Below are 18,680 nucleotides of genomic sequence, written 5' to 3'. Positions count from 1 at the left end.
CAGCAATGCTGGCAGCATTCCTGCGGCTTTCATTCTTTGATAGCATTTGGATGCGACACTGTTCACTCAACTTCTTTGGTCATCCAACACGAATCCTGTTAAGATTGCGTTATTTTTCTTTTTTTCCAGGTCCCCAGAGATTTCCTTGCCATGATTCAGTTATCAGTATGACAATTTACCACAAATTGAACACACCTGCTCCCTATTTATACCTGACGCCTAGAAGGAGGAAAGAATCCCAAGGTATTTTGAAGGGAAGATCACAAGAAGGTCTTTGTCTGGACATATAAGGGTGTAGTGTCTTTGGGGTGTACTCATTTTTGTTGCCACAGGGGTTTAGTCATTGATGGCTATATTTTTAGTTTTGTTTTTAAGGGGAAAATAAATTTACTCCGCGATACAAGTGTTACAGACTTCTTTTCATTGTGTCAAAGCAATTATTCTTGAATGTTGTTCCATTAAACATCATAATGGAATCTCGGCAGAAATGTGAGGTGTACTTACTTTTATGACATAATGTATATAGCCATAATAGGAAAGCCTCACGGTTTGTAACATGCTCAAAAGACAAATACATACAAACAAAGAAATATGAAAACAAATTTATTTGTATGAATACAGATTAGAAAAATGTGCAAAAACATCAGAAATTGGAGAATCAGTCTGTAACAGTCAGGCGTTCATTTCAGATTTGTCATCAACCTTGGGGGACTCAATTTGCATGGCATTCAGGTAATCTGAAGAAAAGAAACAGTATGAGACAAATCCAAATTCTGACTTCACCGGACCTCATTTTCCTACTTTCAGTGTAGTCTGTCTCGGATCGAACGGAAATGAAGAGCCAAGCCAGGCCTGACAAAAGCGCCACCACGAGGTTCACCGTCACCCAAGAGTGGAGAATTTGCTGCTCGGATCCAGATAGCCTTGATAGGAAGGAAATGAAATTATTGGTCAACCTTCAGTTCTAAAATAGATGTTTTAAATGCACTATATATTGCCTGTACATTACAGACAACAGAGTGCACCTGATTAAAAGCAGCATGCTCAAATTTAAGAATGAAAGTAAAGTTTGACTTTGTAAGATTTTAAACCAAAGGCTTAAACAGCTATAAAAATGAACTCATTCATGCCCATTTCTTACATTTTAAGCCTGGTGCACACCCAGCGTCCAAATCTTTGGCTGCAGAATGCACCACCGCTGTACCCCCAACCCCCACACACACGTGACGCTGTTTTTAGCTGTTGTTTTCTGTTCTACTCAAGAGTTTTCAAGTGACCTTTCAAGATGGCGTTTACAAATTACATATTTACAACTGCGCCGAAAGAAACTGCGAATGAGGGCCAAGTCGCATAAAATGTGAGCCCTATATTTCTAAGACGACAGCACCACGGGAACCATACTGTGGAGAATAGTGCCATAGTGCTTTTTTATATTGTCATTAGTGGTTTCCGCAGTAATAGACCAAATTGCATTCGTTTGTTATCATTCCTAGAGGATTAAAGGACATTTCAGCGACCTGACATTGATGCCGATGATACATTAAGAGAAGTCCAGCGTTAGATAACTTCTACTGCTATTAGACTCAGATGTATAAATTGAGGACTTGATTCGTGGGTGAAAAAAAATCTTAATATTGTGAGTAGATGGGGACAAAAAATTGAATAAGGTACAGACAAACCTTGATTTTTTTACCCGGTATATCACCGCAGTAAAATGTTTTTGGAGCACATGCGTTGTGAAAAGGAGCAGCTCGGCATATTCCTTAGTGATGCCGCAAAAAAAGAATAAGCTGCTCTATGTGTAAAGTGGCAGTGTTTGAAATGTAGCAAAAAGTAGTCCAGAATGTGCGGTACTCAATTTGCAGCCTAAGCTACTTTACCATAATGTGCTGTTGTTGTCAGGGTAGAGGTTGATGCGATCACTTGTCATTTGTTGGCTTAAGGAGAGCACCAATGCTGAGAAATATACTGCCTTGTTGAATGGAGTCAAAGAAGTAGTTAAGTAGAAGAACAACAATTAAAAGTAAAACAGCAATTGAGGATTAAACGAATACTCACACAACGAAGCAAGAGCTACGGGGTCCAGTGTGACCAGCTCCTGCAGTGCCACCGAACACTTTGCAAGGTTTACTCTGGAATAAAATCCTTACGGTAAAAAAACAAAACAAAAAAAAACCTTAGAATCGACGAGAGAAGCGAAACGGGCCTTGGTACCTGTCGAAAGCCGCCACCGTACTGATGGCCAGCAGCATGTACAGAAGAGACTGCGAAGGGTAAGCCAAGCCGTGGTACTGCTCCAGCAGGTTGGACAGAGCTGTGAGCTGCTGCCCGGCTAACATGTAAACCACAATTATGTTCCACACCGCAAATCCTGCCAGGAAACCGCTACAGTATAGAGCAAAAATCCTGAAAACAACGCAAAATAAAAAATACTTCTTGGAGGGATGCAACATCTTAAGCAACAACATGTTAAGAATATGACATTTCAGGGGGAAAATGGTTCACAAGTACAAAATGAAATAATTTAGAAAAAACATCATAAGTAAAAATCTGAGTATACAGAGTATGACGATGTTCAGCCAATGAACATTTAAGTGGGTAGTTTGAGCGCCCAGCCCGAGACTGGGAGGTGACAGGTTTGATCCTTGGACGAGTCATAACCGAGACTTACAATAGACTGGAGATAACGAATTGCGGCCACATGGGTGCTGTTCAATTAAGGAAAAAAACCAAAAGAGCCGCCAGGCATGACGCATGACACAAATTTTCTCTCCCTGTCCCTGCTCTTCGCAATGGTAAGCTGGGGATAACAGATCGCAGGCAAAACAGTGCAGTTCAATTTGAGCGAGCCAAAATGGCATGCTTCAGGGGCCTGAGCCAAAGAAAAAAGAAAATCTTTACGCCTGCCCCTGCTCTTTAGCAATAGTCAAACGGGAATAATTGATCATGGCTGCAACCGTGCATTTCATTTTAAGCAGGTCAGAATGGCACACCTCCCACCGAAAGTTCCTTCTTGTCGTCCCCACTGGCAGCAACATGGATTAATAATGGATTGCAGCCGCATGAGTGCAGTTGATCTTAGGCAAAATACACTAATGGCAAAAAAAGGGTTGCCAGACCAGACAAAAGTGTGCTCTAAAAGCCATATGATCTCAGGGATAATAGATCATGTGGCACAGTTGCAGTTCACTTTTTGAAGGACAGAGTGGCAAAGAAAAGCCACCACGCCTCCCCAAAATACACTCCGGTGACCCCCACTCGCAGCAATATGCAAACAGTGATAATGAATCGTGGAATATTTTCAACCCACAATGCACTGAGGCCGCGAATCAGCAAGTCGCAAGGGATTACAGAGCCATATTTTTCAGGCTATAAATCGCAGTTTTTTTGAAAAATGGCATCAAAAAGAAAATATTTTTCTGCAGATTACAAGATAGAAATATATTTTTAAAAAAATAGCCGAGGGGATGGTGAGTCTGACAAAAGCGACGTCGAACCGAAAGACAGAAACGACGGATTGTTTATCATCACAGTAACAGAGGATGAAAATTCAATTGGATTTAATTATTTGGAGTGAAAATTATAGTTTGTTAAGCATGTTATTTAACGAAGAGTTATTTGAATAACTCTTAATATATCATATCAGAAATTAACAGGCATGTCAATCAAGTAACATTTTTATACCATACAAACATATTTTTTATTTTGAAATTCCTTTCAAGAAGATATGTTTGCGTTTGGTGTTGGGTTGAATCAGATAAATGTCCTTGCAAAATGCGACTTATACTCTGGTGGGACTTATACATGGTTTTTCTGTGTTAACTATGCATTTTTGGGCTGGTGCGACTTGTACTTTGGAGCGACTTATAGTCTGAAAAATACAGTAGTGAAAAAAACTCGTTATCAATTGACAGACGTTGAATATAATTTAACGAGACCTGAAATTCTTGTGCACCCTGATAGAAATATCTTTTGTGGTCAAGCGATGCTCCATGGACTGGAAGTCGTTGAGGTTTTCCATCTGGTCGCTAGTCTTCCTCCAGTCTGATCGCTCGGCAGCCTGAAAACGCTCTGGGTGGTAACAGATGAACAATCAGCTGTGGCAGCAGATGACAGTCAAGAATAGTTTATTCAATCAATAGATCCGACAGCGCTGTTTTCAGCCAATCAGAAGGCGAGGTAGACGACAACCCTGCCCTTTTTGTATCACACACAATGCATGACATGCTAGAGACTTCACCATCTCAGTGCGCATAGGGTCGATGGGAACCGAAACAAAGTTGTTTGTTCTACTGTAAGTGTTATTTTTATTACGCTGATGTTGTGTCGGTTAGTTGTCAGTGAGAGAAGATTTTAAAATACTGCGGCCGCTTTACTTGCACTTTCTTTGAGTATTGTCACTGTGCCCTTGTCAGCATGTGACAAAAACAAATACAAGCAAAGGGGGCGTTTTGTAATTAAAGTAAATCTTGTAAATGAATATATCCTCTATGTGCCATGATCTCTTATAAATCTATTTCTATGTGTAGTTGGTACGGAGCTGACGACTTCCTCACAGATCACCATCATTTTTCATCCACTCCTACAAGGTTATTGACGTCTTTGGACACCCTGATGCCATGGATATAACTAGGTTGGCCTGGAGAGGGATGGGCACCACCAGGCTGTACTTGCCCAAGACACCCCACAAGAAATGGTGCCCCTATGACCCAAGTGGTTAAGGGATCCATCTTGATGCCATGAATATAACTGTATATAATTATTGGGACCCTTTTCTACTGTCTTTTGAGATAGGTTTGCATAATAAAGGAGAACTATACGGCTATGCTATCAGGAATAAGAACAAAAGAGTCGCTCGCTCTTGTTTCAGCTGCCCTATTTGCTCTGCGTGTAATACATGGATACCGTAACCATGGTAGGCTTAGCGCTCTGCCGGATCTATTAATTGTGTTCAGACGACATGTTTCCTGCCAGCCATCCATTTTAAGCAGCCTGCTACATGTGATAAATTATGTCATCGGCCACCAAGAATGTTTTAAAGACTAATGCACTTCTTTATATGCAAATTATCACCCATGTTATGGTTTATTCAAGTAAAATCCATGATTGGCAAGATAGCTGCTCTTTTTGTCTGTGTACAGCGGCTGTGTCAAATTCAAATACCACCACATCATTTTATGTGGCCTGCGAAGCCATGCTGAGAGAATCACAAAAGAAACAAGAGCTGCTTCGCGTCAATGACTTGCAGAATCAAATATGTCCACTGGATGTTGCCAAAGCCAGGCGCCACTAGCAAAGCATCCAATGTAGCTGTATTTGCTGACTGCCATTTATCAATCAAAGAACATTGAGGAAACACAATTGGATGCTATTTTTATCTAAAATAAAAGATTCAGATTCAGATCTACTTTATTGTCATTCTAGTACACGTGTAGACAGAACGAAATGTCGATACATCTGACCCGCACAGTTTCCTTGAATGTACAGATATAAATAAAATGTTGTATTGAGGTAGAGCATTGAAGTACTAATAATATGATAAATAATTATGCTATGTATAGTATTATACAATAGTGCAAAGAGTGCAAGAGTAGCAGCTAACCAGATGTGCAAAATGGGCAGTCAGGTAAACAAGTCACTGTACAGTAACAATAACACTGTAGTGCGATAGTGCTGAGGAGAACAGATGTGCAAAGGAGTGGCTAGGTATATAAAGAACTCCAAGTAGTGCAAAAAAAAAACAACAACAGACAAACAGATGTACAGATTAGCAGGAGTGTAGACTTACTATGTGTGTGATTGACCATTTAACAGTCTAATGGCCAGGGGGACAAAACTATTGCAGAACCTGGTGGTCCTGCACCGCACACTGCAGTACCTCTTCCCAGAGGCTAGCAGAGTGAACAGTCCATGATGGGGGTGAGAGGGGTCCCTAATGATGTTCTTGGCTCGGGATAGGCAGCGCTTCTGGCCAATGTCCTGAATGGAGGGGAGAGAAGTCCCAATGATTTTCTCTGCTGTCCTCATCACCCTCCTCACACTACCCCAGTCCGAGGCACTACAGCCTCCACACCACACAGAGATACAGCTGGTCAGGATGCTCTCTATGGTGCCCCTGTAGAATGTGATGAGGGTGGGTGGGGGCAGGTGGGCTCTCCTCATCCTTCGCAGGAAGTACAGGCGCTGCTGTGCCCTCTTCACCAGTGATGCAGTGTTCACGGTCCAGGTGAGTTTGTTTGTGATGTGCACCCCTAGGAACTTGGTGCTGCTGACAACCTCCACAGCCTTGTTGTTGATGAAAAGTGGGGCATGGTTGGGCTGTTTTTTCCTGAAGTCAATGATGATCTCTTTAGTTTTGTCAACATTCAGGACCAGGCTGTTGTCTCTGCACCAGCCCACCAACTGCTCCACCTCCTCTCTGTAGGCCAGGTCGTCGTCTTCCCTGATGAGGCCCACCACTGTTGTGTCGTCCGCAAACTTCACGATGTGGTTTGTGGCTGACCTGGGGACGCAGTCGTGTGTCAACAAGGTGAACAGCAGGGGGCTCAGGACACAGCCTTGGGGGGAGCCCGTGCTGAGGGTAATGACATCAGAGATGTTCTGACCAATCTGCACTGACTGGGGTCTGTCGGTGAGGAAGTCCAGCAGCCAGTTCCGCAGGGGTGTGTTAGAGCCCAGGAGTCTCAGTTTGTCTACCAGGTGTTGTGGGATGATGGTGTTGAATGCTTAACTGAAGTCCAGGAACAGCATCCGCACATGGGTGTTATCCTCCTCTAGGTGTGTCAGGTTCAGGTGAAGCGCAGAGGAGATGGCATCCCCGGAGGAGCGGTTTGTCCGGTAGGCAAAATGAAAGGGGTCGAGTGAGGAGGAGACTGGAGGTGATGTGCTCTTTAACCAGTCTCTCAAAGCACTTCATTATGATGGGAATCAGTGCAACGGGGGGCCAGTAATCGTTCAATGATGAGATCTGGGGATTTTTTGGCACTGGGATGATGGTGACAATCTTGATGCATGATGGTACCGTGGCTTGGTCTAGCGAGGTGTTGAAAATGTCTGTTAGGAGACAAGCCAGCTGATCGGCGCACTCCCTAAAGACCAGCCCTGGAATGTTGTCAGGGCCTGGAGCCTTCCGTGAGTTGACCCTTCTCAGGGTCTTCCTCACGTCAGTTGAGTCCAGGAGGAGTGCTCTTTCGTCCTGATGCGGAACTGCTTTCGCTGCAGGGGTGCCATTTTGTGCCTCGAACCTCCCAAAGAAGTTGTTGAGGTCATTTAGGAAGTCCATGCTAGTGTCCCCCTCTGGGTCGGTGGTTGGCTTGTATCTGGTGATGGCCTGAATGCCTTTCCACATATTCCTGGTGTTGGTTGTGCTGAGGAAAAGGTCCTGGATTTTTTGACTGTGCGATCGCTTTGCTAGTCTGATAGCACGGTTCAAGTTGGCCCTCGCTGATCTCAGCGCCTCCTCATCACCAGATTTAAAGGCAACGTTCCGTGCCTTTAGCAATTTGCGTATCTCAGCAGTCATCCAGGGCTTCTGATTGGCACGGGTGCAGATGGTTTTGGTGTTGCTGACGTCCTCTGCGCATTTACTGATGTAGGCTGACACAGACATGGCGTAATTTCCCTTCGGGGATGAACAAAGTATCTATCTATCTATCTATCTATCTACTCATCTATGTTTATTTTGTTGTTGTAAGTGGCAGCCGATTTAAACATGTCCCAATCTGTGCATTCAAAGCAGTCCTGTAGTGCCTCCATTGCCCCCTCAGTCCACACCCTCACCTGCTTCACTGTAGGTTTTTCTCTGGTCAGCAGGGGCTTGTATGCAGGAATTAGCATAACAGAAAGGTGATCTGATGAGCCAAGATGGGGGCGGGGGCTGCTCAAACATCAAAGCCACGGATATGATGTTTCAGGCAATAAGAAAAAATACAAAATTAAAAAAAGAGCACCAGGGTGTCTTTGAAGAAGGTTAAAGAAGCTTTAAGCTCCTTTGTATAATAGATATGGAATCGGACAGCAAAGTACCCATTTTTAGGTAAACATTTTCAAAAAAAACCAAAACAAAAAAAACAATGATTTTAAAATCATTAAATCAGTCATTGAAATTACAGTATTTAACCTATTTTTGTCACTTTCCTCAAGTTAAAAAAACTAGTAAAAATGAATTCAATTGTTGTTTTGCCTTCTTTTCAATACAAATGCACAATTGATAAACACTCCAAGAAAATAAATCTTAGTGAAAGAAAATAATTGTGAGGAAAAATAAACTCAAACGATAATTCTACTTTTTAACTTTTTAACGGCCTTCATTTACTAGTCCGGCCCGTGTGAGATTGGGTTTTACTACCATGTTCCCTGTGGTTTTTCTACCATTTGAAACCCCTGGATTATAGAATTTAAAACTTGGATCAACCTTACACTGACATTAGAACAGAGGAGGAAGCTGTTGATTGACAAGTGTCTACTCAAACCGTGGTAAGATACAAAACTTGCTATAACGCGGTTTGTTTTCACGGTCTTGTGCTTCACAAGTTTTCATCATTCATTCTGCGTTCTAATTGGTTGTGCAGTGTATTAATCTAATTTTAAAAAGTGAAGATTTCTGAGTTACTCAGTTGCATTTACTTCAGTTTCTCAATAAAGGACAGAAAACAATTCGTCAATAAACGAATGCTTGCGCCTGAAAATAGTGTTTTTCCCTTGGTTGGTATGTACAATAGAGTATTTAATTGTATAATTGTTGCTCCATTTCGAATATCCCCTATCAAGGGCTCACCCTCCTTGATATTTGAGGGTTCACTGGACACCAACAATGTCTTCAATGTTACAAACATTATTTTTGCCAAATTTCTGAACCCAATGTGGCCCGCAAGTCAAAATATGGGTCGACTCCTGATTTGAATTATGTTTTCGGAGTCTAGCTACTTGATACAAACCACAAGTGTCATCCCAAAAACTCTCCACTCACTGGTTCGCTCCACAAAAACCTTTCCAACTGGCTGACTTTGTCCTTGTGGTGCAGCGAACATAGAATGTTGCGGTATTTGAGCCGTCATGTCCGTGATAATGTCATCTTCTTCGACATCCAACTCATCGGGAATGGAAGACCCAGCAACTTTTGACTTTCTGTAAGGGTGGCAACCAGGTCAGGCACTTATTCAGTACGATACCCATTCAAATTGACATCAAATGTTTTACTTTTTCCTTTTAGGTTTTTTGACAAGTTCTTCGTCGGTGGTCTGATCCACCGCATCTCCATTCACCAGGTCAGCTTGATCATCTTCAAGATCTCAAAGAGGAAACAAAAACACAAACTCACTTTTTGATTATTTAACAGTAAATTAACAAATAGGATGTTTTCTAATTGATTGTCAATTATTTTTTAAAATTATTTTTCTTGAGCAAATGTTACCACCACAGTATGACAATATTTGTATATTGTTTGTTAATGCTCCATCCATTGCAGCCTGGTTATCCTGGAAGGGGGATTACATCATGTGCAGTCTCTTTTCAAGTTTTCTTCATTTTCCTTTTGCTGAGGTTTTTGAGTTTTTCCTTGCCCTTATGTAAATTTTAGATCAGGTGATGGTGTAATGATAGTGTGTGGTCTGTGCATTCCTTTGAGACTCCTTGCGATTAAGGGCTATACAAATAAACATGACTCGAAAATTTCAAAAGCATTTTGAAATTTCCATATCTATCTTTGTAAATTTTCACCTATAAATATCTTTATAATTTAAATCTCCTCAACGAAAGACCGTTTTGTTTAATTACAAAGAAGGAGAAAAAAAAATCACTGACAACAAGGGAAATTATGCTATGTCGCAATAATCGATCTATCCATTTATTTATCGAGAGAGAGAGAGAGAGAGAGACAGAGACAGAGATTTATTTATTTTTTTTTATTTTTTTTCGTCAGCTCACATGGGAGCAATGTTCCCTGTAATTTTCCACGGGTCTGAGCGTTCACACAAAGTCTGTGAGCAACGCTTGAAACAACAGTGAGCAACAGCAATCCCAAGTGTGGCAACTAAGTCATTATCAAACATGTCCAAAACTTGACATCAAGTTACATTTTGGAGATGTTTCCGGCAATGCAAAACAATTTTTCACTTTTGAATGAATTGACCAATGTATTATTGCAAAGGTTGTACGGCCTACAAACGTCATTTGTTTTTACAACACTTCTTTCACAAGATTTCCATTTCTTTTTTTCCTCGTATCTTTTGTCACATAATACTAACTTTTTGGGGGGCTTATTTAGTCGGTTGCACGATACACAACTGTATTTAATCACATTTTTTTAGTGGAAGTACAATGTTGGCAACAAGATTGGCTTGGTATAATTGGAAATTATTTGAATGCAACACAAACTTTTTCTTCTTTTTCCCTGTTTTTTTCTTTTTTTTTTTATTCCTTTCAAAAAAATCTCACTGTGTTTTTTTTTTCTAGCTGTTTTTTTCTTTTTGTTCTCTATTTACCTTTTTCCTTTGTTTCTTTCCTTTCTTTTTTTCTGAATTTTTCCTTCTTTTTTCTCTTCCATTTGTTTCCTTTTTTCTCAGCTTTTCACTCCTTTTTCATGTTGGGATTTTTTTCTTTTTTGTTCTATTCCCCCTTCCTTTAAGTCATTTTGTGCATAATTCTACATAATATTTGGTCATATAGGGATGAAAGAAGCAAAAACAACCTAAAGAGCCGGTTCCTTTTAGTGAGCCGAGCCGAAGAAGCCGGTTCTCGAAAAACTGCGCTGGATAGATTTTCTTTCGCGAGCAGCTTAGAGGGAACATTGCATGGGAGGGTATTATTTACCCGTATACATTTATCAATTTACAATATATTATCCCAAAAATGTGAAAACATACATTGATAACTTAAATATGTTTCTAAAAATGGAATAGATTTTCACATATTTGCCTTTTTTATAACACTGTAAGGGCTAATCCAGTAATGTGGAAAATTTGTTTTAGAAAAAGTCACACAAAATATATATTTTTTCTAAACATGGACAATTATTTTTACAATTTTTGCCTTTTATGACACTTTATGGACCAAATCCATAACATGGTGAATAATAATAATAATAAGACCATAAGTCACAATATGGTCATGTATATATTTATTTTACAACATATTGAGCAAAAGTAGTATTAGATTGATAATTTCATTCGATAATTTGATTTGAAACAAGTTGTTTTCTTTATATATGGAATGTTGAAAAAAATATACATATGTACATATAAAAAAATACGAAAAAACAATAAGACAGAGTGCCCTGAGACAAAATATAAATGTATTTATCTGTTTTACAAAATATTGAGCAATAAAAGTGTGATAGTGCATGGTCGATGAGTGCAAGAAAAAAAAAGAATATTGACAATACTTTCTAAAATATTTCGATTTTTTTACACTTGATGGGCTGAAAAAGAAAAAAGAAGAAAAATCTCAAAAACGTTAAGACCCATGAGTCGCAATATAGTGATCTGTATATTTAATTTACAGAATGCTGAGCAAAAAAGGTGGAAAAATGTACTTGAACAAACATAATATTTTTTTCAGAATATGGACATCATTTTTCCCCCCTCAAAATTTTGCCTATTTTTAGGACACTTAATGGGCTAATCCACCAATCCATGCACTGTTTATCCTCACCAGGGTCGTGGGGATTCCATAGCCCATCCCAACCACCTTTGAGCAGTATGCAGGGGTCACCCTAAATTGGTTGATGAGCTAATCCGGTAAATGTAATTATGTTTCAATAAGCTTGACAGAAATCAGACAGTGACTTTTTAATGGACAAATGAGCAAAACGTGATAATGAGTCTGCTAAATGTCCCCAATGGGAACCACCCTTGCCTGTTAATAATTCATTTACACTGGTTTAAAACTTATTTGAAGCAACAAGCATCTTAGCTGCTGATTACCATCACGATTGTTCTATTACCTCTCTAATCTTGACCGTGCATTGTCCGGTTTTAAAAACGTTTAAAAAAAGTTTTAGAATATGCGGATTTTATTCTGAGCCAATTATAACACCAAATAATTGACAGAAAAAATGCTGACTTTTGAAATAAACCGATTGTTGGGGTTCACGTCGCATGCTCATAGGTACCCCCCACCAGATTTCACATTGATAGAAACAGTGGCTGAAAACACAGCTTAAGATGTGACACTATTTCTGATAATCACTTTTGTTCTAACGTTACCTATTGCTGCCATCTTTTTCTTTTTCTTCCTTCTCTGAGTTGGCGCATCTGTCGTTGGGTCAAGTGAAAGGTGGTCACTGATTTCTGAGGGCCTTCTACTGTCCCGCCCGCCCATTTCCATTTCCTGATCTAAGAAAGGAAAAGTTACAGAAAGATTTGCAGAAGAGCCCTTGCGAAATATTTTTTTCATTCTGTATTATGTTAGTATTGTGCGTACATTCTGTGTCAGCCACTCCATTTGTCTCTTTTTTCAACCTTTTCTTCTTGGGTTTAGGCACATCTGTTACATGTACAGTTAAGTTTGAATCATACTTTCATTAAAATGGTAACTTTTTCATTTTCTATCAGTGCCTTACTCACCAGTTAAGTCTCCACTTCATTGTCAGTGTAAGAGAAAAGGAAAGACTGGATTTGTCAATGTAACACAAACACTTTCTCCTTGATTTGAGCATGTGTGCTTTCCTACCTTGGTGGTGTGGGAAGTGCCCTTTGTCCTCGCTAGAGAAAGGGAGAAAATAACAGGTCTGTATGCTTCGATAATTGTTACAGCAAATGACAATAAGAGGGGAAAAAACGTCACCAGCGTCTTTCTGGCCATTCCACGCAAGAATCAGACAAGAGTTGAGTGAATGTAATGTCCTGTTGTTAAATCCGCAGCTAAATCTGGCCAAGCATCTGCCAGGAGTAAGGATTACTAAGGGCACGGGGTCAAAGCCTTTGCTTTTCTGAGCGAGGAAGTATGAGTTAGTTAATGCGTCGTAAAAGAAGTGACTATGTATTACTTAAATGGGGGTTTTGATCCTTCTACTTCAGGGGTCGGGAACCTTTTTGACTCGAAGAGCCATAAAAGCAAAAAATATTAATTTTATTTTGGGAAAGAGCCACACCATATATTATGAGACAAATTTACTAAATTGCTAAACCCGCGCCCCAGACAAAAGCTTAGTCTTCAGCACATTTATTTTTGATGATTTGATAAAAATTATGAAGAGAATAATGCCAGAGCCCCTGTCCCAAAATCAACAAACATACCACTTTAAACTTGTCTCTTTCTTGCAATTACTCAAGATCGGTTAAACTCCTTTTGACCCTTTTTTTTCATACATATTGGTTTCAAAACCAGATGCAAGCAGTTATTGTGTAAAAACGTCACAACATTCTGCAAATAGGGAGCCTGATGAGCTCACTTTTGGCGCAGACGGCGTAGGGCGAGAGATGGGAGGGAGTGCTTGCACTTTTTGCATAGCTCCACCCATCCCTCCCACTCACCCAATCAAATGACTAAGTTCTCTTCCGGTGTTTTGGCGTATTTACAGTTCTGTGGATTCATCATAAGGTATCTGAACACTGAACACAGATTATATAGTGAACTTTTATATAAAGGATTCTTTAGCGTTGTACAGCCGAAACGAGTTTTTTTTCCCCCCTTTTTTTGTGTGACACCTTGACTGTAAATTGTAGTGAAAAACGTGCCCTATATATACTGCGAAGTAATTCCAGGTTATTTAGCTTTTGTTTGGCTTTGTGTGTACATGTTTAGGATAAACAACTCAAGTATGGGACAAGATGGAGTAATTTTGCATGCAATCAAATTTGTCTCTGAGCCACAGATACTCATATAAAGAGCCATATATGGCTCGCGAGCCATAGGTTCCCGACCCCTGTTCTACTTTATACATACCGTATTTTCCGCACTATAGGGCGCACCGGGTTATAGGGCGCACCCCCAAAAAATAGTTTTTGGTCCTATATCTTCCATACATAAGGCGCACCGGATTATAAGGTGCTACAATGGGAACGTCGACAAAACAGTCAGATGATTCAGTCAAACTGATTATGCCCCTTAACATTCCCAAAGCTTGCAAAGAAGCAAATATGTGTCATAGACACGTGCGGATGCGGTGTCCGTACGATGTCACTTAAATGCGTCATTTCAAATATCATTCGGAAGGTTGAAGTCTTGGGATTCAAGAAATGCCAAACATTTCTATGTTTCTATTTTCTTTTTCGCTCACAACTTTACTCTGCATATGACAATAAACACTTGGAATTGAGTTTAATTCACTCAACTCATCACAGCAACATCAAGATCGTTCTAAAACAAGATACCGGGAAAATATAAAGCCGCATAACTCACCTAAGTTCTCACGTTCAATAATGATTCGCAATCATGGTCTTCTTACAACCGTGAGTGAAGTAAATCCAGGAGAGTAAATTATTTGCAAATACAGACTAATAAAACATGTGTACTTTAGCAAGCTTGCTACGCCATTGCTAAACTCGGCCGATTGCAGGGTTTGTTATGGCCAACTAGCCAATCCGAGGCTCCGAATAACTTCAGCCAATAGCGTTCGATTTAACGGATGATTGACACATCTTTTTCGGCCAATTGCAGGGGTTTGTTTTGGCCCTCTAGCCAATCCGAGGCTCCGAATAACTTCAGCCAAAAGCGATCGATTTAACGGATGATTGACACATTGGTTAGCCAATGAAACGCCGGTATATAAATCCCAGCATACACCGCGGACTTGCTACGCCATTGCTAAACTCGGCCGATTGCAGGGTTTGTTTTTGCCATCTAGCCAATCCGAGGCTCCGAATAACTTCAGCCAATAGTGATCGATTCAAATGATGATTGACACATTGGTTAGCCAATGAAACGCCGGTATATAAATCCCAGCATACACCGCAGACTACTCCACGTTCGGGGTAAAATCGAGTCGGCGGCTGTTGAGTAAGTTGCGAGACCTTACGAATTTAATATTGAGCCATATATAAGGCGCACTGTGTTATAAGGCGCATGGTCAGCTTTTGAAAAAAAAATAAGACTTTTAGGTGCGCCTTATAGTGCGGAAAATACGGTAACTGCAATGGAAGTGGCTGATTCGGGCCAACAGTAGCTCATCTGCAATGACATAAGCGGCGGACAAAGATCAGGATTTTTTGGACGGAAAATCAGCAACTAAACGCTTCAAAGATGCAACTCCAGCCTACGTCTCCAAACATTGGCCGTCAGATTGTTGAAAAACAAAGACTTGATGATGTCACCAGTCACTGAAATATGTCATGCCACAATATCATTGGAAAGCTTAAACTGTTGGGATTTGAGATATGATAATCAAAATGTACTCATCACAGAAACATCTCGATCAGTCTGAAACAAGATACCTGAAAACTACAAATAACGTGTTTTGATAGTCAGCTGATGACACGATTCTCTTCAAACATGGTAAAATATATACTCCAAATCACATGATAACGCAGAAGGTTGAAAAAAAAATCCCACTAAAAAGGCTTTGTTTGACAATCTTGTCCTATCCTGTTCATTTCAGCCCATAATTCCCTTTTAAAAGGAAACAAACTCATGATATGATTTCCAATATGGCCATTAGCCTCTGACTTTTCTATTGACACGACTTTCGACAAATTGCAAGCTTTTTACATGGTCCTTAGCCTGCTATAGCCTATAAGGGCCTTTACTGAAAACAAATAACTTTGCCTCTACTTATCATCAGCCAGTAATGACAGGTTCAGATGATATTGCTCTTCGCTTTATAAAATCCGTAAATTGTTTGTTGTGTTTCATGTAAAACAAATCAATAAAAGGAGAAATGAAAACATTTAGTAAATACAGGAATAGATTTTCATTCCACTCTCTTAATTATTTGCTTAAAATCAATTAATAATACTGAAATACATTTGTATTTTTGTCCATGAAGCCCATGAACTGGAATTAGTTTATTTGAATTTCTAAAATAACAATTTTATTACTATGTTTTTACCATGCTATTACCAGGTTAACTATTTAAAAATGGCTAAATAGAGTCAGTCAACCAATTAAAAAATATTTTACTGTAAATCACAATGATCCAGTACTGGTGGGCTATTTCAGCACACTTAAAATGCATAGACGTACTTATTTACGGCAAAAACGTACAGGTTGACAGGAATGTTAATGGAAGTTTGTGATTTGAAAACTGACCTGCGGCAGAGGTGGGAGCGCCCTCGGTCGCGCCGTCTAAAAATTATAAACAAAGTACAAGCATCATTTCGCATTTACCATTATTCGCATACAATGCATTTCATTTGAAAGCGCGTTATCCATCAATATTCAATACATCTATCGTTTAAACATGAGCAATTTAAAAGACAGTCGTAAGTAGCTTCAGCAAACAGCATGAGCTCAATCGGAACAGCTAGAAATATTCTTTACCTTGGAGAGACCGTTGTCCATATTATCTTGAAACCTCACGATGTAAAATTGTCCTTATTCATGATAGAATCGTATATGAGATTTCCAGATCCAAGCACACACGAATTCGCCCTAGAAGTTCTACATTCATTTTAGTTTCTCTCGGTTGGCACAAAAAGTGTTGTATAAACGGAAGTAGATGGTGCTGAAATGATAGTTTCCGGCTTAGTAAAATAAAAGCTAGGGGTGGTGACAATTTTTTTTTAACAGTTGTAAAAATAAAGGTCTGATCTGTTGCAATATTAAATATGTCACGCCCTATATTCAGTCATCATTATATAATTTCTTAATTTATAACTTCAGGAATTTAGTCATAATGATTTTGATTTTAATAAGTTTAAAAGAAAAAAAACGTATATCACAAACTTATCCTCAAGACACAGCAAAATGTTAGAACAGGGGTCAGGAACCTTTTTGACCCAAAGAGCCATAAAAACAAAAAATGTTTTAAAAATAAATTGAGAAAGCCACATCATATATTTTCAGAAAAAAATTGAAAAAACTGCCAAACACGCTCTCTAGACAAAAGCTAATTCTTCAGCACATTTTATTTCACTATGTGTCATTTGATGATTTAATCAAATGTATGAAATGATAATAATGCCAAATCCTGTGTCCCAAATCAATGTAAATATGCCATTCACAATTTGTCGTCCACCTTAAGTTAAGAGTGTTGAGGCCATTTTTTTCCCATGAAATTTGTCCTAAATAACAGTTTCAAAACAATGTGCATGCAAAGTTCTTTTGTAAAAATGTCACAAATTACTGCAAACGATAAGCGTATTGTCATATTCACTTTCGGCGTAGACTGCACAGAGAGAGAGAGAGAGAGAGAGAGAGAGAGAGAGAGAGAGAGAGAGAGAGAGAGAGAGAGAGAGAGAGAGAGAGAGAGAGAGAGAGAGAGAGAGAGAGAGAGAGAGAGAGAGAGAGAGAGAGAGAGAGAGAGAGAGAGAGAGAGAGAGAGAGAGAGAGAAGGAAGTGCCTTGCGCTGTGTGCAGGGATCCACTGCTCACCGAATCAAAGTCGTTTGCCAGCGTTTTTATTTATCAGTTTAAATGGTTTCTTATCAAACTTCTGCATTGAGTTACTTCAGCTTTATTCGGAGCAAAATTGGGATGAAATCACTTGACTTTGGTACGCCACAGAGAGATAGTTACATTTTATTTCTGAGCCATATGTACTCATGAAAAGAGCCATATATGGCTCCTGAGCCATGGGTTCCCTACCCCTGTGTTAGAATATGCCAAATAAGAAAAATGTTACTTCTGTTGTAAAATTTACATGTTTGCATTTATCTGCCAACGTTATTTTTGAAATTATCCAAGAGATCTCATCTCATCTCATTAGCCGTACCGCTTATCCTCATTAGGGTCGCGGGGGGGCTGGAGCCCATCCCAGCCATCTTCGGGCAGTGGGCAGGGGACACCCTGAACTGGTTGCCAGCCAATCGCAGGGCACACGGGGACAGACAACTCATTCGCTCAGTCACACCTAGGGACAATTTTCACCTGAAATGCATGTTTTTGGAATGTGGGAGGAAACCGGAGTGCCCGGAGGAAACCCACGCAAGCACGGGGAGAACATACAAACTCCGCACAGAAAGTCTGGAGCTGGATTTGAACCCACGACAGGTTCCCATGACATGAACTGTGCCGCACAAGCGCTAACCACTGCGCCGCCGTGCTGCCCATCCAAGAGATCCTCAACCCTATTTATATCTTCAAACTTTTCAGTGGTATATCGTGGGCTTCTGCTGAATATCACCATTATGCCACTTCCATTCTTATTTCATTTATATCGATAAAATATTTGCAGGACAAAAACAAAAAACAAAACTCAATGTACCGTACGGACTGAAGTTCAAAAGCCCTTCATTTTGCAACAGCCCCGTGGACAAGCAGAGCCATGCAACTGATCTCAGGCTCTCCCATCCCTCGCACACATGACAAAGTGATAGAGAGGAGAACAAGAATTGCTACAACTACATTAAAATAAATCATTATACATCAACACCTGGAATCGTTCTGACATGTCGTGTTGGCTGATTGAATATTTTCGTGTATTTTTCCTATCAGTCCGCAAACTGTGACGTCATATTAGTCTGTTATTTCGATAACTGTCAGCCCAATCATTATCGAGAACCCCTTAGTTAGTGTCTAGTTTCGGCATGCATAATGACTTTTTTTACAATACATTTAATTATTTTGTACTGGAGAAAAACCAGG

The 18,680-nt window shown here is 39.9% G+C and overlaps 1 protein-coding gene across 3 annotated transcripts; it reads right to left on the bottom strand.

Moving 5' to 3' along the window:
* Positions 1–590: 590 nt before the first annotated feature.
* Positions 591–16,600, bottom strand: LOC148370237 (transmembrane protein 237B-like). 3 transcript variants are annotated; one of them, XM_088332670.1, is made up of 14 exons: positions 16,417–16,600; positions 16,186–16,221; positions 12,670–12,701; positions 12,564–12,577; positions 12,421–12,483; positions 12,204–12,332; positions 9,199–9,289; positions 8,969–9,126; positions 3,939–4,071; positions 2,215–2,406; positions 2,059–2,132; positions 1,881–1,968; positions 802–923; positions 591–737 (listed from the first exon to the last, which is right to left on the bottom strand). In XM_088332670.1, exons 1-14 carry the CDS (start codon positions 16,435–16,437, stop codon positions 673–675), a joined length of 1,218 nt encoding a protein of 405 aa, XP_088188796.1. In that variant the 5' UTR covers positions 16,438–16,600; the 3' UTR covers positions 591–672. The 3 variants fall into 3 exon arrangements, with proteins under 3 accessions (XP_088188796.1, XP_088188797.1, XP_088188798.1); XM_088332671.1 differs by lacking the exons at positions 16,186–16,221; positions 16,417–16,600 and adding an exon at positions 12,784–12,871; XM_088332672.1 differs by lacking the exon at positions 591–737 and having other exon boundaries at positions 1,881–1,972.
* Between the last annotated feature and the right edge of the window lie 2,080 nt (positions 16,601–18,680).

The sequence above is a fragment of the Urocampus carinirostris genome, chromosome 3, assembly GCF_059441175.1.
Source record: "Urocampus carinirostris isolate Australia breed hairy pipefish chromosome 3, RoL_Ucar_1.0, whole genome shotgun sequence".
Lineage (NCBI taxonomy): Eukaryota > Metazoa > Chordata > Actinopteri > Syngnathiformes > Syngnathidae > Urocampus > Urocampus carinirostris.
Note: the sequence above shows the minus strand (reverse complement) of the source record. Positions and strands in the feature narration are given on the sequence as shown.

What these genes read in the sequence shown, in the direction of transcription:
- LOC148370237 (XM_088332670.1), bottom strand. Translation starts at nt 16,437, where the DNA reads ATGGACAACGGTCTCTCCAAG. An exon ending in CGCTCCCACCTCTGCCGCAG is followed by an intron (nt 12,702 to 16,185) that starts GTCAGTTTTCAA and finishes CCCTTTCTCTAG; the next exon opens with CGAGGACAAAGGGCACTTCC. An exon ending in CGAGACAGACTACACTGAAA is followed by an intron (nt 738 to 801) that starts GTAGGAAAATGA and finishes TCTTTTCTTCAG; the next exon opens with ATTACCTGAATGCCATGCAA.